The sequence below is a fragment of the Carex rostrata genome, chromosome 5 (assembly GCF_964058835.1).
Source record: "Carex rostrata chromosome 5, lpCarRost1.2, whole genome shotgun sequence".
Lineage (NCBI taxonomy): Eukaryota > Viridiplantae > Streptophyta > Magnoliopsida > Poales > Cyperaceae > Carex > Carex rostrata.
In genome coordinates, this window is record NC_135922.1 from 5,533,547 (window position 1) to 5,561,336 (window position 27,790).

Here is a 27,790-nt window from a genome sequence, read left to right on the forward strand (position 1 = left end):
TTAATTTTGTATTATTGAAGTATTAACTAAAAAAATTCGGTCCATGTCCGCTCCTATTTGTTCCAGAAAAATTTATTTAAAAAAACAATATTTGTAATTAAATGAGTGTCTCAGTGTTCTCCCAAGAATTTCCAATATTAATATATATAATATATCGTCTGTTCATTAAAAAATACTAAATTCATTATTAGCATCTTGCCAATATTATATGTTTGTTTTTATTTTACTTATATAAGAGTTAAGCCTACAACCAATCTGGCAAATAAATACTTGAGTTTGCCATTGCTGCATGCTAAACAATTAAACATAATTAAAGACAGCATTTGGTTTGTATCATTGTACGATTGACAAGTAATTCTAGAGGGAATCATAGCAGCAATGGCAAGCCTTTTTGTGTCTCGCTGGGCACTGGGCTCCATTAATTCAAGTATTAATAAAAATTAAGTACCCTCCTTAGCCCGAGTTTTTTAAAAATACCAAAATTTATTAATATTATTTTTTATAAATAATCAGATCTTTACTAAAATTATATTTTTACCCAAACCGTAAGGAAATCTTACGATTTGAATTAAAAATCCAAACCGTAAGGAAATCTTACGGTTTCAATTAAAAATCCAAACCGTAAGATTTCCTTAGGGTTTGAAATTTTTTTTTTTTTGATTTAAAAATTCGGACTGTATAAATTTCTTACGGTTTAATTTTTTTTTTTAGCCCAACTTTGCATCTCTAGTTAACATATCAAAACACCTTCAAAAATAATGAAAATTTACCGACATGCATTTTTGACTTCATAGAACAAGACTGTGAAGTTTTATACAAAATCATAAAACAGATCATGAGATATCGGCTCTCAAAAATTGTCCGAACTGCTGAAGGAGTGCTTCTGAGCCCAAATTTGCACCTCTGATTAACATAACAAAACACCTTCAAAAATCATGAAAATTTACTGACATGCATTCTTGACTTTATAGAACAAGACTGTGAAGTTTCATATAAAATTACAAAACAGATCGTGAGATATCGGCTCTCAAAAATTGCCCGAACTGCTGAAGGAGTGCTTCTGAGCTCAAATTTGCACCTCTGATTAACATACCAAAACACCTTCAAAAATCATGAAACTTTACCTACATGCATTTTTGACTGCATAGAACAAGACTGTGAAGGTTCATACAAAATCACGAAACAGATCGTGAGATATCGGCTCTCAAAAATTGCCCGAACTGCTGAAGGAGTGCTTATGAGCCCAAATTTGCACCTCTGATTAACATATCAAAGCACCTTCAAATATTATGAAAATTTACCGACATGCATTCTTGACTTCATAGAACAAGACTGTAAAGTTTCATACAAAATCACAAAACAGATCGTGAGATATTGGCTCTCAAAAATTGCCCGAACTGCTGAAAGAGTGCTTTGAGCCCAAATTTGCACCTCTGATTAACATATCAAAACACCTTCAAAATTGCCCGAACTGCAAGGTAGGCGAAACGCCTTCAAAAATCATGAACTAAAACTGAACTAAAACTCAAACATAACAAAATAAAACATAATATAGCTAAACTGAACATAACAGATCGTGAGATAATAAAAAACATAACAAAACTGAAAACTCAAACATAATAAAACATAATATAGCTAAACTGAACTAAAACTCGAAAGCATTCCTTCAGCAGTTCAGGCAATTTTTGAAGGTGTTTTGATATGCTAATCAGAAGTGCAAATTTGGGCTCAGAAGCACTCCTTCAGCAATTCGAGCAATTTTTGAGAGCCGATATCTCACGATCTGTTTTGTGATTTTGTATGAAACTTCACAGTCTTGTTCTATGAAGATAAGAATGCATGTTGGTAAATTTTCATGATTTTTGAAGGTGTTTTGATATGTTAATCAGAGGTGCAAATTTGGGCTCAGAAGCACTCCTTCAGCAGTTCGGGCAATTTTTGAGAGCCGATATCTCACGATCTGTTTTGTGATTTTGTATGAAACTGCACAGTCTTGTTCTATGAAGTCAAGAATGCATGTCAGTAAATTTTTATGATTTTTGAAGGTGTTTTGTTATGTTAATCAGAGGTGCAAATTTGGGCTCAGAAGCACTCCTTCAGCAGTTCGGGCAATTTTTGAGAGCCGATATCTCACGATCTGTTTTGTGATTTTGTATAAAACTTCACAGTCTTGTTCTATGAAGTCAAAAATGTATGTCGGTAAATTTTCATTATTTTTGAAGGTGTTTTGATATGTTAACCAGAGGTGCAAAGTTGGGCTCAGAAGCACTCCTTCAGCAGTTCGGGCAATTTTTGAGAGCCGATATCTCACGATCTGTTTTGTGATTTTGTATAAAACTTCACAGTCTTGTTCTATGAAGTCAAAAATGCATGTCGATAAATTTTCATGATATTTGAAGGTGTTTTGATATGTTAATCAGAGGTGCAAATTGGGCTAAAAAAAAAAGTCAAACCGTAAGAAATATATATGGTCCGCATTTTTAAATCAAAAAAAAAAATTCCAAACCTTAAGGAAATCTTACGGTTTGGATTTTTAATTCAAACCGTAAGATTTCCTTACGGTTTGAGTAAAAATATAATTTTGGCAAAGTTTTGGTTATTTATAATAAAATATTAATAAATTTGGGTATTTTTAAAAAACTCGGCTCCTTAGCTATCACTAGATATACACCTCCTATGTTAATTATAAATTAAGTACTCTCGACAATCAAAATCATTGCTCTTAATAAATTAATATAAAAGTAAATTTACAAGTTAAAAATAATGTCAGAGTACATCTCGATCTACAGATGATTTTTTCTTCTACAATCTTCACAAAAATGGGCAAAATAAAAATTTTCTAATTGTAGACAAAAAATTCCAGCCTATATATTTTGATAGACATGTTATATATCAAATGCATCTACTTTAAAGATTTATAATTAGATAGACATGTTACATGCTAAAGGAAAATTAATCAAATGATTCTTAAAACCAGTTACAATCTGTCAGAATCAACCAAATAATTAAGGACAATAAAATAAGTTAAACTTAATTTTGTAGAAACCGTCTGATTTTATGGAACTGGTTTTAAAAATCAGTCAGAATCCTTCGTGGCAGATTTATTTCCTGATTTTATTCGGACCTCCTAAATTTAGTTTGATTTTTCTAATGGATTTTTTCTAATGATTTGTTCTAAATTGTTTCCATGGTTTCATCTGAATTCTGAATTTTTTTTTTTATGTAATTAATTGTGGTTAAAAAAATATAAAAAAAGAACTTGCTACATGGAAATAATTTAACAGTACTTAGTTATCAGTTATATTTATTGATTACAATTTTTATTGTAATCAATAACAAAACTTTGGAAGAGCAGATTTTTTTCCTTTTGAGAAATGGTAATGATAATTTTTTAAGTCATAAATGTAAATCAAATTATATTATGGACCTATATGCAAAAGCAGATTAAATGTATGGGGACTTGCAGCTATTGGATGGAGGCTGTCAGGATTCCTGGAAAGAGTCACTCAGTCACGGGTTGTTGTTTTTCATATCTGAGGTCCACTAGCAAGTAGCAACTATTATTGTAATATATATTATATTGTCAACATCTCATTGGATATAAAAAACCAAATACTTTTTATGTTTTAACACCACCAAAAATATTAAATGATTGTAAAATAAAATAAGTGAATGATATACTAAACATTTTTTTATTTTAGAAATAAAAAAATCCGATTTGTCATGACTCATGAATCATATTGATTTTGTTGTTTTCTAACAATAATAATAAGGATCGAATTATTGATTTGAACTAAGTAGGAGGGCAACCGAATTAATGGTTTGATCCACTTTTGTTTATATTTCCACATAACAAGCTACACATATTTTGTTTACGGAACCATTGAATCGGTCCACCACCTTGAGTCAATAATTCAGTCCTCCTTAGCGTTATTTGAGGATTTGAAATCATGGATGGATTCAAGAAATAGTTCAGTCAGTGTCACACCCCAAATCCACCGGGGTCTGACAGCCTGCCGCGTGTATCTATCTGGGGTCAAAATTCTCAGTGCGAAATTTGCCACAGTTTAGATTATTGGACTTGCAATCAAACTCTATATTCAAAAATGAAACCCAAACAATAACAATGCAACAGTTATATAAGAAAACATAAATAACAGAATGCCACTACTCGACAACAGTTTAATCAACCTGAAACACAGTTTACGGAATTTCCAAGATGAATCTCAAACACAACATATATTTTGACTTAACTCGATTCATAACTCAGTTCATTAGGGCTTGTAGCAATTACAGATGTTCTTTCGAGCTGAACCTTTATCAAACCCACATCTGTAGGGTTACTGACACCTACAGATGGCCAACCGCTGGACCCTTTATCTGACACCCATCTGTAATCGCTTGGCTTAACAGTTATTACGGTCTGGTTCGAATCACATAAAGAAAATCCACTTTGAGAATCGTTTCCAATATTCGTCATATTCAATCGATCGTTCAAATGCATTAACACGTAGGAAAATGCTACCGAGCCATAGACGTTACACAAGTCACCCACGATTTCCAATCACACATCTCATAACATAATCACCCTCCCTCGTCCCAACCGGTACTGGGAATATCGAGGGCCGTTCACCTAAGGCCATTTAGGATCCTGGGAATCCAAGTCAGCTTACAGCCCGACTTGGCAAATTCATTGGATCCAAGTGCTTAACTTCGTAAATCCATTTACATACATTCACATACACAGTTCGTGGTGACTTTCAATCAAAATCAGATCACAATAGATCAACATAACCTATAACCATACCAGCATGCAAATCATTCAATTCAGATCAATTCGAGTTTAATTTAATTGGGCTATGCAAATGCTCTACGCAATTCAGTGATGCAATCAATGATATTCAACATGACAAACGAAAACACAGTTTAATTCCTGAAAATAAAGTATCAAACAAGTCCAAGAATCCTGCACCTTATTATGACAAGCGTACCGCTTAATTTAAGGATCGGGCGTCTCGAATTGCCTCACAACGTCTTGCTCGACTGAGCCTATGCCTATATTACACGTATACTTAATTTAGATCATTGTTCGACGATTTATCGGCTTACTTGAGTGATATTACTTTCTTTATAATTTCCTCAACGAAATTCATATATTTTTGGTGTCAATCCTTTTTACAATCTCACATAAATTCATACATATGGTCATAACAAGTTATTTCAAAGCCTTTCTACCAACATTTCAATTTAAGACCTCTTTACAATTATTTCAATTCACATATGGCTCAATTTATAATACTTCACATGCATGGCCGGCCATAGCCTTAAATTTACATCTTACAATTTGGTCCCTTATTTTTATACAACCCACATAGGCCTTATATTTTATAATTCATACCCCTAAATATAATTAATTTGCAATATGGTCCCTCTCAAGTAAGTGTCTGGTAATCAATTCAGAACCATACTAGTGTCTACACTGGACAGGTACATTAGTACCCGCACCACACAAGTCATCACAGAAATCAAACGCCCAGTCGCAATAACAGACAATACCATCTCAAACAAATCATTTCTTACATTTCAGTCCCTTTAATTCATACAAATCACTATAGTCCTATATTTTACAATTCCAACCATTAATAAAAATCATTTTGCAATATAACCCCTTATACTTAATTTATTCGAGAAATTCGATCGAGTCGGGAAAATCAACAACCCGTACTCGAAACTAACAATTTCACATCCTACGACATTAATCAATTCATCAAAACACAAATTAAGAATTTTAGAAATTAACCGAAAGAGAAAATGTCGAAACAAGAGATCGGTTCCGCGGGTTTCGCCGTGCCTTGTGGCCACCAAAATTGAATCAACCACCGCTGATTTAGCGTCTCCAACCACCATATTTGCACCAAGAGACACCCGATTAGCACCCGCAAGCAACAAGGACGGACCCCCAATTTCTAGGGTTTCGGATCCTAAGCGGGTCTGGCGGGTCTGGCGGTTCTGGCGGGTCAGACCGAGAAGGAAAGAGAGGAGAGAGTGGGGCAGCGGGCTGCTGGCCGTGGCAGCGGCGGAAGGGGAGGGGCGGGGCCCCCTGTTTTTCGGTGTAGAAGAGAGGAGAGGGAGTGGGGTTTGGGGTTTCCCAAACCGAGAAGGAGAGAGAGAGGAGAGGGGGGCGTGGGCGTGGACGGCTCGCCGGCGACGGGATGGGGCGGAGGGGGCGGAGCCCCTCTCTTTTTTTTTCCTTTCCTTTGGCGTAACAGGGAGGGAAGGGGACGGGTGGGGAGGGGGGCTGGGTCTGTCACGGGTTGGGAGGGAGAGGAGAGAAAGAGAGAAGGGAGAGGGTGGGATATTAAATGAGTTGCTTTAAGATTCGTGCTGGGTGGGATGGGTGGCTAATGAAATTCCAACACTTAATTTACAACATTTAAGATCCGTGTTGAAATAAATCTAAGGGTTCACAAAATTCTGAAATTCAAGTATAGTCTCATTTAATTGATTTATGATCCGTTTCTTTTATAAATTCGAGTCGAAAGTTCATAATATTTTTGTAACTATATTTGTACATAAAATTTGTGTATTTAACACTCTAAATTTAAGATTCGAATAATTCGTTTTCAATTTATATAATTTTTATATATTCCATTAAATCTCTAAAATTCCTAATTAAACTAGTTTTATAAATTCTAAAATCCAATTGTACGAATAATTCCGTATAATTATGCTCTTATTTGGAATTCAATTTATTTATTCCTTTACACGAATCTAATTAAATCAATTTCTTCTTTCCTAAAACGGTCAAAAGAATTGTAACGGATTTTCTAAGTTTCTGATTTACCAAATAATTATAATTTTATTCCTAGTGATATATTTTATTTTATTTCTAAATCTCTAAATTTTATTATACTTAATTTCATACATCATTTATATTACGAAATTTTCGTTTCATTTTAGTCGGTCAGACAATTTCTGAACGATCGTTAAGTTAATTAAACTTTTTATTTAAGCAAATTGATCGATTTATCAATTTAATCAAGTTTTAAAATTTCTGAATGTAACAGTCAGTCTTTTTCGAATTTTCTGTGTTATTTATCTTGTAAAGATGTGATAAAAAGTGGTGATTTGATCACAAGATCAAATAAATTAGGCCCCGTTAGGTTGCTTGGGTTTTGATAGCAAAAAACAAAATATGAGTTTTCGTCCCCATATGCGTTTGGCAGCATGGTATTTTTCTATTTGAGTTCCCAATTCAATCCCAAGAAGTTTTATTTTTCTCTTCTAATAACACTATTCTTAATTATGGGAAAAAACAAATTTAATCAAAGCTCATTTTTTTCTTTCCAATTGGCACAGCTTATCACAATCGATAAAAATTAGTTACTTCTTAGCATAATTAAGCTATTTCATCATAATTATTAATATTAAATTGGATTTAGCTAATAATTTAAAATTTTAAATACTTCGTGTCTTGTCCTTAGTATGTAAAAAAAATTAAATATATATTATTTTAAAATCATTAATATGTTAGTTTTTATTTTTATAAATATTTATTTAATTTATTTGTATCCACTTTCCTATTTTATTTAATTATATTATTAATAATTTTATAAATAAGAATAATTGTATAATATTAATCATTTTAGAAAGAAAAATAAGATTTTTCACAGCTAATCTCACAGTACAACCGAACACTCATTTGAGCACATTCCCATTATCAAACCCTTACATACACATAACCATGGGTTCCCACTTTTTCAAAAGTGGATTTCCGTCCCCATCAAATCTCATTCCGTATAATTCCGTGACAAACGAACATATCCTAATTAGTGTGTGTACTGAATGTGAAAAAAAGAAAATTTATCATTTGAAAGTAATTTTGCTCCAACATGCTCTGTTTCAAAGTCAATTCCTTACATTTATTTAAATTGAAAAAAAAACATGTTGTGTCGTGACTAACACGCCATAATTTTGGTCTCACATCGTACTCAAATGTGTCGTGACCAAACATCACTTGTGTGACTATTTTATTATAATTTAGATTATTATACAACGGTCCTAATTAGTCTGCTAATGAGTCGAGCTGGCTCACGAATCGATGAGTTGAGCGACTCAATATTTCATGACGAATTGGACTCGAAACTGAAAAAAACTCGAACTCGATTCAGCTCGATTTTGAAAGAAAAAACTCAGCTGGCTTGATTCGGCTCGACTAATGTAAACACTTGACTCAGCTCACGAGCTCACGAGCCTGACTCATGTATAGAAAATTTGGGCCTAGTCACGAGCGTGATCGCATACGCATATATAGAAAGATTTTGTATTAATATTCAACTCACCACTCCACGTACGCATAGAAAGGATTAAATAAGTATAAAATTATAATTAAATAAAATCCATTGAAACTTCAGTTTGCAATAAATTGGAACTAATTAATTTTGAAAAACTTCTGTTATCCTTGCGAATGCAGCAAATCCCCTGGAAACAGATCCTATTACAATACTACATCCTTCCGATATCAACGTGGCAGAAATCTACTCGTCTGATTACTGGTTTTTTTTTTTTTGATGAATTTTTTTTTTATGAAATCTGATTACTGTTTTATGTTTGTTTCTCAAAGCTAATCTAGATACACTCCTGCTGACGTACGGTCTTAGGTCAATGTATTGGGTACACTGTTGTAAACAGGGGACTCCTCGTTAGCCATTAATTTCCATCCACGTGTCTCATGAGCCAAACAATCTCCACGTATCTTCCTTCAATCTATGAATCGAAAAAGAATTCCCAGTTCGAAACTCCTCATTCAATCAAGTCATTCAATTCTCACTTCATCTGAGCTGAAAAAGATAGATGACTCTAACTTGTGTTCTAATTTATATCCGGGTCGACATTTCTAAATCCACTGAGAGAGCTATTGCCTTATCGTCAACTGTTGCACGGAAGTAACATAGATAAATTCACATAAAACAGAAACCACAAATTTAGACGCGGTCACGCTGGTGCCTATGCCCAAATTTTTACAGTGTTTACATCAGCCGAAATATGTACCAAAAATTTGAGCCGGCTCGCGAACTGAGTCGAGTCGAGTCAAGTATTTACATGAGTTGAGTCGAACCAAGTTATGAGCAGAATCTTTTTGCTTCTCTTATTGAGCCTTGTCGAGTTTGAGCTAAGTCTTAATCATTAACAGCCCTACTAATTACACATGACTTGTGTGACCACGTGACGTAACTAGATCTTTCGTGTGACATGTCGTACCATATCAAATTTTTAAAAGATAATCACAGTACACAAATAATCACAACACGGAACATATAAATCATGACACGTAACCCAGCAACAGCATAGCACATGGGATTTGAATTAAACCCAGAAACAGCATAGCACACGGAAACATCGCAGGAAAGTAACCAGAGAAAATCTTCGATTCAGGTAGTGGGACCTCTGGGTGCTAACCTACTTGGACGAATGGTAATGCACCATGTGGCGATTATTTGGAGAAATAGAATAAATAGTTTTTTTCATTCATATTCAGCCTTAAGCCCTTCACGTTGTGTAACGTTTCGATGGCGTTATTTGTGTGGTCAACTATGTAACCCAAACTTTATTTTTACGAAGCTTAATCGTTTTCTTTAAAGTAAAGTTGAGATTAAGTCACTTAATTGTTTTAATAATCAGAAAACATTCTCTATTCGAATTTCATACACATTGAATGAAGAAATGAATTTCTGAGGATGGCGAGACATTATTAATCAATCCGTGGCCGTTTTCCAGGTTGCTTCCAAGTTCCAAGAGAGAAACAAATCCAAACCATAGTACTATCAACTTTTTTGTATTCAGTCCCTTAAAAATTATATTTTTACAAGTACGTCTAAATTTAATTGTTTTTAAGAATGCAGTACGTCTCTTTGATCTTTCCAAGGTTCTAAATAGCGTTTATCGCGTCATAGCGGGAAGCCTCCAAAAAAAGTTATAGCGAATAGCGACGCTATAGCGAAAACTATTTCAAATAGCGTTTTTTATTTTTATAAAAATTATATTATATATTTGTACTAAATATCAACATTATTTAATCTCATAGAACAATAAATAATATCAAATTGATTAAAAGATTATAATATTCATATTGAACCAATACAAAGTCCAAATTGCGACTCAAAATATCTATAATAATACTCATATCATAAACTATCGATATTTTTCTATTTAAAATATCTTCAACATCATAACATAATTTATATTTTTTTCTATTTTAATTTCAAAATAACCTAGAAATTGAAAAGAAAAAAAAATCATACTTCTAGTAAAATAAACAGATGATCCTTGAAGAAATTCTTGTTAGTCCCTAAAATTTTCATAATTTAGCAATTATTTATTTGATTTATCATCAGTTGAAAAAAAAAACCAAGAGCAAAATGAAAAAATTATTATAGCGGACTTAAATTTGATATAATGTAATATTCATCAAAATTAAACAATATCTTCACTATTTATTTATTTTAAAGCTCATATAAATTGAAAAAAAAAAACAGCAAATGTTGCATAGTGCGCGCTATTTGCGCTACACGCTATACGCTATAGCGGACCGCTATTACCGCTATAGCGTCTGTAGTGCAAATAGCGTGTTTTAATGCCATAGCATAGCGTTTTGTCTCCAAAAACACTATAGCGGCGCTATAGCGCGCTATTTAGAACACTGAATCTTTCAATGTAATTTTTTTAAGTTATGTTTTTTCTCCAATTATTTGTCTCATTTTGGAAGTGAAATGGGCTCAATATTAATTATATTTTAGTACAGTAATAACAGATTTTTTATTTTACTGCTTCTGTATTCTCTAAATTCTTCATATTCGATCTCTAACGTTAAAATATTACATGCATATTTGAAGTAAATATTATATGTTGCTTTTCGATTCCTTAGGTAATTACTAGCTGTTAGCAATATTAAGAGAGAGAATCCTAAAAACCTTAAAAGAGAGAGAATCATGGAAATTAAAATATTAGATATGTTTGCAGCAATATTAAGAGATAAGGATGCCAAGGGAGACAAAATTATAGGAAGTCTCAAGGAGGCCACCGCCCCATTAGTATAATACTATGCTTTTCCTAATACAAGTTAAGTTAATACCAAACTATTAGGGATAATATCGTGAAAATTGGCTCTGTCAAATCAATTTATTTATTTTGTTCCCTGGATTAAACAAAAAATATTTTCAAGTTGAAACCTGTCAGTGATCTGTCAAGATTTGGGAGGATATAAATACTCTCATTTTTTTTTTATTGCTCTCCTATCATTTGGTTTTTAAGTCAAATGTTAATTTTTTTGTAAATCATTAACAATGAATTAAAAAATATTTATTTATTTATATTTTGGTTCATGAATTAGAGATCTCATTAAAAGCTGCAAGATTCATGAATTATAAATATAAAGAGAAGAAATATTAGTTCATGAAAAGATATATTTCTGGCAAAAAAAAAAGTACAAGTGTGTGTTACACTTGTTTAATAACGACAGGCATTAAAATCATTTTTAATTCTATCTTGGCTGGGTATATATGCTTTTCTTGATTAAAATCATTTTTAATAACGACAAGCATTAAAATCATGCTGTTGGTATTGAGAATAAAGCATGTCTCATATGATATGCAAGAGACGACTGAACCAAAAATTTTATTCTTAGGAGCTAAAAAAATAATTTGTTAGAAATAAGATGAATTATTTTATTATTAAATAAATGGATGGAAACGATTAAATGAACCAATGGTTCGGTCTTTATTGGAGAGAGGCCAGCATGATCAAATTAATTTACCACACCAATGATCACATAACGTGAAAATTTAACAAGACTGTATGTTTATTTCACTAGATGCACATAAAAATTAATATCTTTTGATTTTGGTTTTACGTGAATCAATAAGTTAAAAAATTGACATAAAAGAATTATTCATATCAATGTATTTTTAAAAGCTCATGATAACAATTAAAATCAAGTTGAAATATCATAGTCTATATTATAATTTTTACATGTACATAGAGAAAATAATATAGATCATATCTAACAGTTTTATTTTGACATTTAAGTTTTGAATTTTGAGTTAATAAAATTTAAACAATGAAGAACTCTCCTTATTTTGTTTAATATATATCTGGGTTACATCCAAAGAATATCATTTAAGACTTGAAAGCTTGAAAGAGCAACAGCATTACTTATTCTTTCGCTTTAATTTGAATTAACCATAGACAAAGAGGAACAATTTTAAACCCCTTATAACTAAGATTTCATCTGATCAATCCGAGCTCCCTGCACAATTTAAATTGAAATTAGTGTAAGTTGCAAAAATAAATGAAATACAAAAAACAGATTTCATACAGGCCCTATAGTATAGTACTATATATGGTGCCATTTTTACAAAATACAAAGCCAAGCAAAAATTACTTTAAACCTCAACTGAACTAAAGAAGACACAGTACCATGAAAATACCAGTATTTTGTATTTATAGAAATAATATTAAATTAATATAGGATTCTGTCACACCCCCGGACAACCCGCCGCGCATTTATGCGCTAGGCGTTAAGCACATCACATACATCATCAATAAAAAAACATTCAACAAGCCACTTTATTTAAAAGTAAATGGAGTTCACAAACAAACAGAAAAGAGACAATATGTCAGACATGGCTAGTCAAACAGTCACTGCCATGTCCACACAATATATTGTTCATACAAATATAAAATAAACAGATAGTGGCTATCTTAACAACTTCCGCTAATTTCCTCACCCGCGGCCTTCCTCCATGCTTTCTTCTTCGTTTCCTGGAACCCACATAACAGGTGGTACGGTGAGAGATCGAACTAACTCTCAGTGCGGAATTTAGTTCCAGCCCGGTGCTTTTACAAATCAATGCATTTAATTCCCCAAATAACATAAAAAGAAGGTTTTTGAATTTTTCCCCATGTCCCTATCAATTCGGATATGCAAATCACTTTAAAATAACCAGTTTTTATTCCCGCCCCTTTCTAACTCATTTCAAAAGGTTTTAAAATTCCACACTCTGGGAATCCATGCCCGTACATGAAAACCCGGCGAATCGCCACGCAAGGACGACCCGATTATCACACTCTAGATGGGCCATTTCGGGGACCCATCCGGCGAACCGCCGCGAATTTGGCGACCCGTTCTGTTCTGTTCTGTTCTGTTCTGTCCTGTTCACACACTGGGCTGCCACACATGGACAGCCCGCTTTTCAAAAACACATGCAGAGCCGCCTCACACGGACGGCCCCAATTTAAAACGATTCATTCAAGTTCCCCATTCTCAAATTCACAATTCAATTCCTATCAATTCAATTTCATGCACCAAGAGTTCCTATCATGCAATTCTACACAAATTCAAACGATTGTTCGACATTCACAACATGTAGTTTATCCACCAGATTAAGAAAAATGACTACTTACCTCAAACCATGCATTTTTTTTGTATTATTTGTAAAAAGACCAGGAACCCGCACCTGTATTTTCAGTGCCTTCGTTTGAGCGGTTGTCAGGATCTCGCGTATTCTCAGCGTCTCCTAAATTCACGCGGTTTGCTCCTAAGTTTTAAACGCTTAATTAACTTCTTATTTCTTTTTAAATATAATTTCAGAAATTCTTAAAAGTAAATAAAAATTCAGAATATAATTAGATGTACTTATTCATGAATTATTATAATCTAAGAATAAACTTATTACTTGAAATTTGCAGTTTAGGAAGGTAGGCGCAGCAGTTACTGTTTTGGACGGTTCTCATCAGTCGAGACACCGATTGGGATGATTCCAGCGCTCACGGTTCTGTATCGCCGAGCACTACAACTCTCATGTTGATTGCTTCTCCAAAATCCGGACGTACAGGCAGTGGTTCTCTTCGGAAGTTGGCTGGCCGGTTTGGGTCCAGCAGGGGTTCAGATCCGAAATGAGGAGGGAAAGGGTGCTGTGGCGGCTAGGGTTAGGGAAAAGAAGGGGGGTGGCTGTGGAGAGGCTTTATATAAGGTAGGGTTAGGTTTAGAAGATGATTTGTGATTTTTGGGCTTGAGTTTAGTGGACCAACATGTTGTAAATTCGGGTTTGAGCCCATGACAGAATTTTGTTTTAATGTTTGTCTCCTAAGATTGAAATAACTGGAATTATAAGTTCGAAATTTGAAGAAAGTTAAAATGTAAGAGTTGTAAGTTTTTCTGTTACGGTTCTAACGCAATTAGTTTCACCTTAATCCTAATTTCCAGTGAGGAGAAAAGATAAAAATGATCGATAAAGGTCTGCAGTCTCCGAACTGAAATATTTACTGACTTTATAATTTTATGGAGAATCCTACGTTTGGAATTTAGGATAGTCTTCTACACGAAAGTTGTAGATCAGGAAATTATATTTTCAGGTATTAAATTTCATTCCAATCCGAATTGATATGAGTGATCTGTGATCGAAATACTAACAGTTGTCCATCTGAAAATTACAATTGAAGCTAAATTCGAGAGGTTATCGAAAAGAAGTAACTCAAATCGATGTTTTTGATTTGTATTTATTTCATAATTGCTGAGACCCGCTAAAGAATATATTTATTTTAAAAATTAAATGGGATATTATTTGAATTTTTGTGAGAGTTCCTACAATATTTTCTATAGGGATAATCACACGTGTGATCCTAACTCCAGACGTGTATATAATTATTATTTGTTCCTAAATTTATCGGTATAAAAATAATAATCGATGTAACGTAATATTACATCCTTCCCCCCTTAAAAAGAATTTTGTCCTCAAAATTCAAACACTAATCGTAATTTACTTTTATTGACTATGACTAAATGCTACATTCCTCCCCTCTTCAGAAATGAATTTTGTCCTCAAAATTCAAATATAACATCATAAAAAATTTCATACACTAACATCTCATTTTAAGCTTGAGTTAGAATGGTCGATGATGTAGGATGAGTACGAGAATATATAGTTACTGTTGTGAGCTAGAGAAGATTAGATGTACTTTATCCTGGTTGGAAATAGTGCTGACTCTTAGGCAAATGGTTTCTATATGCTTTAATGTTTTGAAAGGTTCAACATATCTAGGGTTTCGCTTTGTCGTGACTCTGAAATGTCGTACTTACTTCCTGGATATCCATTTAGACGCACGTGATCTCCTGTCTTGAATTATAGGGGCCGTCTCCTAACATTTGCATACTTTTTCTATCGATCGCGAGTGCTATCTCATTCTTTGAGTCGGATTGGATTTTAATAAACCATAATTAATTAACATTACTATTTTGTGCTATTTACAAAATTCTGTTTTATGCAGTTTTAATTTTTGTTCTTGAAAATAAACATACCTAGACTTAAAGGTTCAGAATTTGAGAAAATTTACTCCATAATAATCATAGGATTTTCCATTATGGTTCAATCAAGACTGATTTCAAGTTAATCGAAATTTTCAGTGAGGCGGAATCATTAAAATAGTCGATAGAGGTTTGCAGTTTCTGAACAACACTGTTTACTGACTTTAGAATTTTATGCTGAATTTTACGTTAGGAATTTGGGATAACTTTGTAAACAAAAATTGTAGATATTAAAGTTATCTTTTCAGATATTAAATTTCACGCAAATTTAACTGCACATGTGATTCTAACCCAAGATGCATGTTAGACCGATTTCTTGTTTGGACTATTCTTTTACAAAGTGTTTAAACTTTTTAATATTAATTTGTATAAAAATCTTATTTAAATAAGTTCTAAAATGTATCTAATCGTGATGAAGTGTTACATAAATAGTTGTTACATTTTCTTGGGATGATTTATGACAAAAACTAAGAAAAATTGATGTGATGGAACGTTGCATCCTTCCCCTCTTAAAAGGAATTTTGTCCGCAAAATTCAAATATAAAACTAGAAATACTTTCACTACGCTTTTGCTGCGCAACTCTGATAAAATTACCATATTATTTCAAAATAATTTGAATGAATTCTTGATAAGAAATTTATTAAGACTAATAATAAATGATGATTTAACGAAAATCCTATGAGGTCAGATTAGATGCAGTTAATCGACTAATCATTCAAAATCTGTAGTGGTAGTCATTTTCATACCAAAAATTGATATTACATTTTTGTCTTTTAAAAATAAAATAATAATAATAATAATAATAATAATAATAATAATAATAATAATAATAATAACTGGTTGTACGGGGGACATTGTTTATGTAATCTATACTACCTGCATTTTTTTGTTCATTCTTCATCATTTTTTTTTTTTTGATATCATTGAGAAAATATTCAGGGTGTACTAATTCTATTACAAGAGATATTTTAAGAAAAGTTTCCATCTGTGAAATTAACAAATTGGAAAATATATTTTCTAACTAATAGCTCTGTTGGAAATTGTTTATTTCTCTAATATGTAGTGATCTTGGAAGAAAGTATCTTTGTCAGGATAAAATTCAATAAATTCTTTACATAATTGGGATATTAAAATCTAATTATTGTATTCCTTAATTATAAAGTTCTTCATTCAATAGAAAAAAAATATTCAATCTGAAAATTAGACTAAAATAGTCAAGTTTCTTTGCTTTAATATTAACAAATTAATGATTAATGTAATAAAGACCTTAAAACCGAAATTTAGGCGAATATTATATATATAGAAGTATCAATTTCAGAATTTCTAAAGTTTGATAACTATTCAAATTTGGGGATACAATTGTGGGATATTAACTGAAAACAAGAATTAAATTTCGAATAAAAATTATTAAGTTTAAAATTCTAAAGACAAGACCTTAACACTTATTTCTACATACATAAACTGTATTATATGAAGTCTCATCGAAATTATGTATTTAAATTGTATTATTTGAATTCTAAAGATAAGACCTTAATACGCACTCACTTAGCGGGAAATTATTGATATTGTATGTGCTGGCTCTGATACCAACTAAGTTGTCACACCCCCGGACAACCCGCCGCGCATTTATGCGCTAGGCGTTAAGCACATCACATACATTATCAATAAAAAAACATTCAACAAGCCACTTTATTTAAAAGTAAATGGAGTTCACAAACAAACAGAAAAGAGACAATATGTCAGACAAGGCTAGTCAAACAGTCACTGCCATGTCCACACAATATATTGTTCATACAAATATAAAATAAACAGATAGTGGCTATCTTAACAACTTCCGCTAATTTCCTCACCCGCGGCCTTCCTCCATGCTTTCTTCTTCGTTTCCTGGAACCCACATAACAGGTGGTACGGTGAGAGATCGAACTAACTCTCAGTGCGGAATTTAGTTCCAGCTGGTGCTTTTACAAATCAATGCATTTAATTCCCCAAATAACATAAAAAGAAGGTTTTTGAATTTTTCCCCATGTCCCTATCAATTCGGATATGCAAATCACTTTAAAATAACCAGTTTTTATTCCCGCCCCTTTCTAACTCATTTCAAAAGGTTTTAAAATTCCACACTCTGGGAATCCATGCCCGTACATGAAAACCCGGCGAATCGCCACGCAAGGACGACCCGATTATCACACTCTAGATGGGCCATTTCGGGGACCCATCCGGCGAACCGCCGCGAATTTGGCGACCCGTTCTGTTCTGTTCTGTTCTGTTCTGTCCTGTTCACACACTGGGCTGCCACACATGGACAGCCCGCTTTTCAAAAACACATGCAGAACCGCCTCACACGGACGGCCCCAATTTAAAACGATTCATTCAAGTTCCCCATTCTCAAATTCACAATTCAATTTCTATCAATTCAATTTCATGCACCAAGAGTTCCTATCATGCAATTCTACACAAATTCAAACGATTGTTCGACATTCACAACATGCAGTTTATCCACCAGATTAAGAAAAATGACTACTTACCTCAATCCATGCATTTTTTTTGTATTATTTGTAAAAAGACCAGGAACCCGCACCTGTATTTTCAGTGCCTTCGTTTGAGCGGTTGTCAGGATCTCGCGTATTCTCAGCGTCTCCTAAATTCACGCGGTTTGCTCCTAAGTTTTAAACGCTTAATTAACTTCTTATTTCTTTTTAAATATAATTTCAGAAATTCTTAAAAGTAAATAAAAATTCAGAATATAATTAGATGTACTTATTCATGAATTATTATAATCTAAGAATAAACTTATTACTTGAAATTTGCAGTTTAGGAAGGTAGGCGCAGCAGTCACTGTTTTGGACGGTTCTCATCAGTCGAGACACCGATTGGGATGATTCCAGCGCTCACGGTTCTGTATCGCCGAGCACTACAACTCTCATGTTGATTGCTTCTCCAAAATCCGGACGTACAGGCAGTGGTTCTCTTCGGAAGTTGGCTGGCCGGTTTGGGTCCAGCAGGGGTTTAGATCCGAAATGAGGAGGGAAAGGGTGCTGTGGCGGCTAGGGTTAGGGAAAAGAAGGGGGGGTGGCTGTGGAGAGGCTTTATATAAGGTAGGGTTAGGTTTAAAAGATGATTTGTGATTTTTGGGCTTGAGTTTAGTGGACCAACATGTTGTAAATTCGGGTTTGAGCCCATGACAGAATTTTGTTTTAATGTTTGTCTCCTAAGATTGAAATAACTGGAATTATAAGTTCGAAATTTGAAGAAAGTTAAAATGTAAGAGTTGTAAGTTTTTCTGTTACGGTTCTAACGCAATTAGTTTCACCTTAATCCTAATTTCCAGTGAGGAGAAAAGATAAAAATGATCGATAAAGGTCTGCAGTCTCCGAACTGAAATATTTACTGACTTTATAATTTTATGGAGAATCCTACGTTTGGAATTTAGGATAGTCTTCTACACGAAAGTTGTAGATCAGGAAATTATATTTTCAGGTATTAAATTTCATTCCAATCCGAATTGATATGAGTGATCTGTGATCGAAATACTAACAGTTGTCCATCTGAAAATTACAATTGAAGCTAAATTCGAGAGGTTATCGAAAAGAAGTAACTCAAATCGATGTTTTTGATTTGTATTTATTTCATAATTGCTGAGACCCGCTAAAGAATATATTTATTTTAAAAATTAAATGGGATATTATTTGAATTTTTGTGAGAGTTCCTACAATATTTTCTATAGGGATAATCACACGTGTGATCCTAACTCCAGACGTGTATATAATTATTATTTGTTCCTAAATTTATCGGTATAAAAATAATAATCGATGTAACGTAATATTACAGATTCTTGATGGATTACATGGGCATTTCAATTCGGTAGAAAATAAACGATATTTTTTCGGTTCTTTCTACCAAATCAAAATACCCATGTAATCCATCTAGAAACCTATATTTTAATATTATTTCTATTAATAAAGAAATTCTGTGAAAATGTGGGTTATTTGGGTCAGATTTGTGCAGTTTTTTCAGATCATGTGGTCATATTTGCAACAAAAAGATGCAGGATATTATTTCATGCATCAAAACAATAAACCCAAATTATAAAATTTTAAAAGATTGCTTCTTACAAGAGATAATCCTCTAACTGCTCTTTCGGCTAGATAATCGCATGGCTTGAAAAATCCACCGTATAATTTGCACCAAGTCATCAGTCTACTATACACATAATTTGTTCCCATTGTATCAGCCCAAAACAGTATGCCTCCCCTAATATATATATATATATATATATATATATTAAAAGAAAAATATGATATCAGTAATTGGAATTACAATCTAAACATGTATGAATGAATCACATTGGAATTAATTTTTCAAGAGGGAGTAATTGCAATTTTACAAAACTTGAGGGGTTTTAATAAAAAGTAACCTGTAAGAAGAAAAACCCATGCCCATGATTGATGCAATATCCAGGTCAGGAAATTTGACTGAAATACCCTCATCAAGTATCCGACATGCCTCGTTCACAACTGGGAAAAACAACATCTCTACTATATATATCCTTATCCGTTAATCCAGCAATCTGTCATGGGCAAGTGTGTCAATTGCGTTAGAAGATGGAACATTTTTTTTATAATAAAGGGCAAAATTGGTACTTCTATAAATTTAAAATGAGTCTTAATAGAAAAGTCAATAAATTGTGTAAATTTGTGAGATTTTTAAATTTAGAAGGGTATATATGGAAATATGTAATTTCGAAGTTTTTGAGGGATAAACGTGAAATTCCCCCTTAGCATATTTATACATATACCTATTTTTTCTACTAAAAGCATATCTGTTCATGGAATGGTTTCAGTACTACAAGAGGCCAACCCATCACTGTTTTGATCACTTCAATTATTTTAGAATCCATCAACTCATTGATTTTTTTTCACTAATCCATAAAATCTTAAACAAAATAAAAAGAATGGGAGAATATAGGTAGAAAGAAAAGAAAACAATATATGTTAACATTGAAAGATACCATGGAATTGGCGGCAAAATCAGATAATCTCCTTGATTTTTCAACATATTTTGCAATCTCAGGATCTATGCTTGCTTTTCTCTTATCATCATAAATGAAAAAACCCTTGCCAGAAGCTTCTCCTGGCAAAATTTATCAATAGACCTTAGTATCAGTTGTACCAGTTATACCAGTACTGGACTGAATTGGATTTCTTTAGGGTTTTGATTAGCTGGGTTTATTTTTTAATTATTAAAACATATGGTAGAAGAACACATAAGTACCAGTTCTTTTATCCTGAAGCATAGATGGAATGAGTGAGGAGTTATAGCATCTTTTAGGATAACTTCAGAGGTATTGCGTACAAGTCGCTACAGCAACACCAAATCCTACCAGATCAGCCAGTCTAAAGGCATAAAACAAGAATTAAAAATCAAACTTTGTTTTGAAAGTTCTTCATTGTTTACAACTAAACTTTCTTCCACAAAGAGAATAGAACCACAGCTGAATGTGTATCCACATCCGGTATTATTTCTCTGTTTAATAAAATTTGTAGAGAAATGCCATTTTGTATGCATCACAAGTAGAGAAATGAACTATTTGTCCTCGGAAACTGATCAATTAGATGACGGGACATTTTTCGTATAAATTTAAAATGAGTTTTAATAGAAAAGTCAATAAATTGGGTAAATTTGTGAGTTTTGGAAATTTAGAAAGGTAAATATAATATTATGAATTTTAGAGGGGGGCATACGTAATTTTAAGGTTTTTGAGGGGTATATATGAAATTCCCCCAATATAAAAAACATCACAATTAGAAAATACCTAAAGGGTCCCATGGGCATGCCGAACTCAACCATGGCCTAGTTAATTCGGTACAAATCGACCCCGTGATCAACCAGAAGGAAAGCTGCTTGAGTGTAAGGGAAAAACATGCAATTGACAGCAAAACTAATACAGTTTTTGACGACTATCGGAGTTTTGCGAATCTTTCTGGCCAAGTCGAGCAGGACGACCACGACCTGAGGAGAGGTGTTACGGGTGTGAACTATTTCTAAAAGCGGCATCACTTGTGCCGGGCTGTAGATGGAAAATGATAAATGATAAATGATATTACTGAAGTAAGAACCTGTAGGGATAATAGTAATATTCTTTGTTTAACAGAGAAGGTGAAATCTTTACCTGGTTGGTTTGGACCTGACCTGATAGTGGTTAAAATGAGGTGGACTACCATCCTTTGGGAAGTAAAGCTCTTGGTTTACTTCCCGCCCTTATTTTATGATTTAAAAGTTCAAACGGTTAATCCAAACCATTAAATATGATCTCCATATTAACATGTGCTTGGAGACCAACTTTTACATTTTTTTGAAATATTTTTACTATTTTTTTGAATTTTTGAAAATCACTGTTCTTTTATGATCCAAATTTTTATGATAAACAGTGATCCAATCAAAACTAACATAGGAGCAAGTCATAAGGGAAGTAAAATCAAGCATACAATTGATGCAGAACCAACTAATTAATGAGAAAAAGAGGCCTTTCCTGAAAAAATGTGCACCAGCTATGCGATCTTGTGAGGCAGTTTTTTGGCCAATCAAGTCCCAAGTCAATTGTAGAAGTATTTGTAGCAAGCACACAACTCGAGTTGCAGTTAGGGCTGGGCAAAAAAGCTCGAACTCGTAACTCGCTCGTAACTCGCTCATTTACAGCTCGTTTAACTCGGCTCATTTACAGCTCAGCTCATTTACAACTCGAGTTGGCCAACTCGTTTAATAAATGAGCCGAGTTCGAGTTGGCCCCAACTCGCTCATTTATAACTCGAGTTGCAAATTATTGGTCACAATAAATTCCAAAATAATCAAACCCGAATCTCTAGACTGTTATTTGTGCTTTGAGATTCGTGCAAAATATATTTGAACTTGTGTTGTAATACTATCACTGGTTAAACGAGTTATAAACGAGTTGTGAGCCAACTCGAGTTGATAACGAGCCGAGTTCGAGTTACCTCTACAACTCGTTATTACCATCTCAACTCGAGTTGGCTCGCTCGTTTATTAAACGAGCCGAGTTCGAGTTGGGGGTAACTCGCTCAAACTCGGCTCATTTACAGCCCTAGTTGCAGTATTTCTCTAGGTCACAGAATATCGGTTGCTTTAGTGAAATATCCTTTATTACTGCCTGTCATAGAAGTATTTAAAAGGGAAATGCATTAGTCCAAATTTTTGTAGTATAGTTTTACCTTCTTTCATTTGTGTATAAAGTTATTGTAGAATGATGAATGTAACAGAAAATTATGTATCAACCCATGGTCTCTGACGCTCAAACTAAATAAAGAAAAAGATTAGAATACTATTCCTAAGAGAGAAGCTATGGTACTATGCATAGCACAGATGTTTTCATACTATGGATAAATATCTCCATTTTTCAAGTCCAAAAAGTTGATCCGAACAGCTTAACATGATCTCCATATTAAAATGTACTTGGACACCAAATTTTACATTTTTTAGAATAATTTTACTATTTTTATATAGGTTAAAAACCACTACTTTTGAACAGTCCACAATCTTTAGCTCAAGTGATTTTCTACCTATCTAAACAAATAATAAAAGTAATAAAATTTAAAAGTAAAATTTTATATTTTTGAAAATATAAAATTTGCTAGTACATTTAAGAATTTTTATATTTGTTTTGAAAACCCAATGTTGTTTAATTACCAGCATTCTCTTGTAGTGAAGTAACCCTTTAGCTTGCAAACCTTCCTCGCTACACAACAAACACAAAAATAGATGGAGTACTTTAGAATTTAAATGTACTAGAAAGACCACAATAATTTCTTTATTTATCCAGAACTGACTTTTGAACCAGGATTAATAACTCAGATCCAAAACATTTTATATTTTTTTCAGAACACACAAAGAAATATTTTAATTTTTTTTACAGCTGCAAATAATCCTGACTGAAAAATGTTGATCCGTGTTATTAGTCGCAATCTTTCTAATAAATAGTATCTTATAGTATTTCATCTATTTTCAAAAAAAATATAAAATATTTCTAATATTTCAACCGAAAAAATAAAAAAGTCATAACATCTTCTATTTAATTAAAATAGAAAAATCATAAATCTTAAATTTAATCTTCTGCTTTGTCGAATGATGTCAAATCAAATAAAAAATTAGAATTGCCAGCATTCTCAGTGGTTTGGGCAATTTTTAAAATTCCTCAAAAAATATGGGCAGTTTTGTAATTTTCTATTTAATGTTGGATATTAATAAAAAAAATCGACAAAATTACGATTGTTAAGAATTTCTGGATTGATTGTTTTACATGATAGAAATTTTTAATCCTATCCTGATTTTCTAATATAGATAAAAAGTAACATTGGTTGTATGGTTGATGGGGATACTTGACTCAAATTTATAATAGCCCACTTTCGAAATAGCAAATTAAATAATAGAAAGTACCTTAACCTAGTTGTGAATTATCTTCATCATCATCATCATCATCTTCATTCTCTTCATCGTCATCATCATTATCATCATTATCTTCATTAACTTCATCATTATCATCATTATTCTGGGACCAGATCATCTCCACCGGGGGGGGGGAGAGGGGCCGAGGGGGTATGGGTAGTTGGGGGGAGAGGGAGGAGATCCTAAATTAATATTTGAAATTTGAAATTTTGATTAAGAATTGGCACCAGATCATATAAATTTCATCCGAGGTGGTTTAATTTAGAGGATAAACAGATTGCAACCATGACAACTCGTATGTAAGAGTACCGTATGACATGACTACCAAAAAATGTATTTCCTGAGCTGAATGGTATGCGTGGAAAGAAAAAACAAAGTAAAGAAATATATTCTGATTCAAACTTTGTATTCGACTAAAAGAAATAAAGCTTAGAAAGTAGATATTGACACTTGTCAATTATCTACCAACAATATTATGTAATAATAGGAACTTGGAAGTACCTCGTAGTTTATTCCATGTTGCAAGCACCACTCCATTAATCCACGGCATTCCCAAACCTCAACTTTGCAAGGCTCTGCAGGAAGCAACTCATGCACCGATACTTGCAATTTTTTACAGAATGAAATCTTCAAACTTCTGAGTGAAGGAAGGTTTGTCAACCCCAACAATGAGGTCCAATATGAACCCACCCCTGCTCTCATTGTCAATTCAAGATATGGTTCCATAAATGAGCACAAGTTCTGACAAAAACTGATGGAAAGTTTGACCAATGATTTCAGGTTTTGTATTCCAGGCATAGATACTAGCGAATAGCACCCACAAATTTCCAACTGTTCAAGTTCTAATGGCAGGGACTCTGCTTTTAAGAACTGCAAACTATCACAGGAGGTAATTTTCAAATACTTTAGCTTGCATAGGCTGCCAATCCATTCTGGAAATGTAATGCAATTGCAACCTCCTATTTCTAGCTTGGTAAGATTAGGGTGAGGCCGGAGACTAGCCATCACCGAAAAACAACTCTGTTTTTCAAGAAATATGTTCTCACCTCTTTTGATCTTTAAATGAAATATACTGTGCAGTCTGGTGCCAATCAATTTTGGCATGTCAAATCTATTCCAACCGTAACCCTCATGCCAGTTTAGTGCCAAGTGTTCCAAGTTATGCATACTCATAAGGTTAGCACATCGGACATCCATTAAATTAGAAATATTTTTCAATCCAGTTAGACAGAGTTTTCCGCCCAGATCATGAAAATTCTTTAACCATCCTATTGTCTTGCATTCAATCCCCACCTCTAGTTCTTGAATTTCTACAAATTTGCTCAAGCTAGGTAAACAACTCACACCAGTATCCCAGATTTTCAGAGTTTTAAGATCTGTAAGGCTCCCCATGTCACTAGGAAGCTCTTCAAGAAGCACGCATTCCATAAGACAGAGTTTCCTCAAGGCCTTTAATTGACAAAGGGAACCAGGCAACACCCGGAGGCCAGAGCAACTATCAATTCGGAGCTCTTCTAAGCTAACTACATTTCCTATGTTGTTTGGTAACTCCTTCATTTTATAGCATGAAGAAATAGAGAGTTTCCTCAAGGCCTTGAGTTGACAAAGGGACTCAGGCAACACCTCGAGTTTCTTACATTCATTAATTATCAGCTCTTCCAGGCTAATTAAATTTCCTATTTTTCTTGGCAACACTTTGAGAGAACATTCCTTAAGAGAGAGATTTCGCAAGCTGTAAAGGGAGCATATGCATTCAGGTAACGTTTCAACATTACCAAGTGAAAGATAACGAAGATGTTTCATGGAGGAAAGAGGTTGACCTAATCCATAATCATCGGATTGCATTACTAGAGCTCTTAATTTTGGTGCCATTGAAAAGTCAAAAGCATCTGAAAAGTTTTCGATAGTTATAATGAGTGTACGCAGAGTAGCCACCTTGTCAGAGGGAATAGGATCTCTTAGCATCACATATTCAGCGATATACAAATGATGTAGTACATTAGGAAAAATTGGGAGCTTACTAGATGTAATTGAAAGGCAACCATCTTCCGAATTACATCGTGCTAAATCGTGAACTATATCATGCAACTTAAACTTCCGGCAAACCAAATCATTCCTCTCATACATGCCTTCTCTTTCAAACAAGGACCTTTGGCATAGCTGCTGTACATATTCAAAACCAATCTTTTCTGGAGTCTTGTTTCCTTTAGACTCAATAAAACCCTGATACATCCATAATTTCACCAAATCTTCTACATCGTATACGTGGTCTTTAGGAAACATGGAACAATATAAAAAACAAGACTTCAGATATGTAGGAAGGCGTGCATAGCTTATTTGAAGAGGTGGAAATATCTCCTTGCTAGCATCTGACTCCCATAGCTCACTTTCCAAAATCTCTCTCCAACTCTCTTCTTCCGCCTCATACCTCAAAAGGCTAGCAATTGACTTCACAGCCAGGGGCAACATTCCACACTTTTTCATGATTTGCTTCCCAATTCCTACCAACTTTGGGCTCTTATTCTGATCTACGCCACCAAATGCATAATGTTCGAACAATCGCCAACATTGTTCAGTTGACAAACAACCAATTTTGAATGTTGGCTCTGTTTGCATGATTCGCGCGACAGGATCGTTCCTTGTAGTAACTAGAATTTTTGCAAATTTTGCTGACATAAAAGGAGTCTGAAATGAATCCCAAAAACTCTTCTTCTCATTCCAGACATCATCAAGGACCAAAAGGACCCTTTTCCCACTTATTACCCTCAAAAGTTTCTCTTGCAAAGCACCTAAATTTGTAATACCACACACATCTTCTGTAATAGACTCCAGTGATTCTTTGGTGAGCCTTTCAACATTGAAATCCTCTGATACGCATATCCACCCAAATTTATCAAACTTTTGTCGGATTCTTTGATCATTATAGGTAAGTTGTGCAAGGGTTGTTTTGCCAATGCCCCCCATGCCAACAATTGTCACCACCGAAACAACATCACGTTCAGAGGACAATAATTTAATCAGCTTCTCCTTTTCACTCTCTCGCCCAAAGATATTCGACTCAACTACAAAGGGGCCTACTGGAGCTATATGCAATTCGTTGTTGCAACGCATGGGCCCATCTCCCTCTGACAATTGAAGTGCTATCCGATGTTCCATAATCTCATCAAATCTGCTCCTTATTTGCTGAATTTGACCAAGCATGTCGTATGGAACCTGGAGAGTTATAATGACCTTGAGAATGTATGACCTACTATAATGTTCTTGTACATAACTAGTTGTATCTTACAGGTCTTTGCTTACTGACAAATGAATTTAACCAGGTTGACATATACAGCCATACAGTGATACAGGCTTTGCATTTCATAAGCAATTCCATTATTTACTCTTTGCAATTCTTGAACAGAAAACCCTTTGCAAAAGGAAATTAAATTAAATTAATTACCTGAATTAGCTTCCTTTTACGAGAATCTTGTGAAGAAGCATCTCTTGCCTCAACTTCTGCCCGTAAGAATTCGTAGTGGTACTCATCCAGTACATCCTCTGCATCATACGCAACACCCTTGAGCTCCTTCAACCAAAGCTTGACTGACTTGTCTCTGATCTCCCTCTGCTCGGCATCGTACAGCGTGGCTTTGATCCGCTCCAGCATCCCCTGCAGTTTTTTCAATTCAGCCTCAACTTGGTGGTTTTGATCTGCTGGAGGACAGTTGGAAGAAGACGGAGCTTGTGCAGATGCAATGACAGAGGGCAGCAATTTGGTGCCCAATAAAGAGAGAAGGTTGTTAATCACTCCACGTAGACCCATCATGGTTCTACAATTGCAAACTCTGTTTTCTCTTGTGCTGTTGATATGAAAATGAAACGATAGATATGTTAGATAGAAAAATAGATTATTGGGGAGTCGGAGAAGACTGTGAGTCAAGTAAAGTAATTATTGCAAATTAAAAAAAGTAAAGTAAAGTTAAGTAATT

General features: G+C 33.8%; 2 protein-coding genes across 2 annotated transcripts in view; both read right to left on the reverse strand.

Moving 5' to 3' along the window:
• Positions 1-27,790, reverse strand: part of LOC144554315 (glyoxysomal fatty acid beta-oxidation multifunctional protein MFP-a-like) — a 60,558-nt gene that overhangs the window by 14,730 nt on the left and 18,038 nt on the right. The window lies entirely within an intron of this gene.
• Positions 19,915-27,747, reverse strand: LOC144554307 (putative disease resistance RPP13-like protein 1). The gene is made up of 8 exons (XM_078302632.1): positions 27,262-27,747; positions 24,321-27,032; positions 23,811-24,001; positions 23,064-23,112; positions 21,175-22,527; positions 20,634-20,755; positions 20,371-20,492; positions 19,915-19,929 (listed from the first exon to the last, which is right to left on the reverse strand). Exons 1-3 carry the CDS (start codon positions 27,625-27,627, stop codon positions 23,918-23,920), a joined length of 3,162 nt encoding a protein of 1,053 aa, XP_078158758.1. The 5' UTR covers positions 27,628-27,747; the 3' UTR covers positions 19,915-19,929; positions 20,371-20,492; positions 20,634-20,755; positions 21,175-22,527; positions 23,064-23,112; positions 23,811-23,917.

What these genes read in the sequence shown, in the direction of transcription:
- LOC144554307 (XM_078302632.1), bottom strand. Translation starts at nt 27,627, where the DNA reads ATGATGGGTCTACGTGGAGTGATTAACAACCTTCTCTCTTTATTGGGC. An exon ending in GTAAAAGGAAGCTAATTCAG is followed by an intron (nt 27,033 to 27,261) that starts GTAATTAATTTA and finishes ATAACTCTCCAG; the next exon opens with GTTCCATACGACATGCTTGG. An exon ending in AACATGGAATAAACTACGAG is followed by an intron (nt 24,002 to 24,320) that starts GTACTTCCAAGT and finishes ATATTAATTTAG; the next exon opens with GATCTCCTCCCTCTCCCCCC.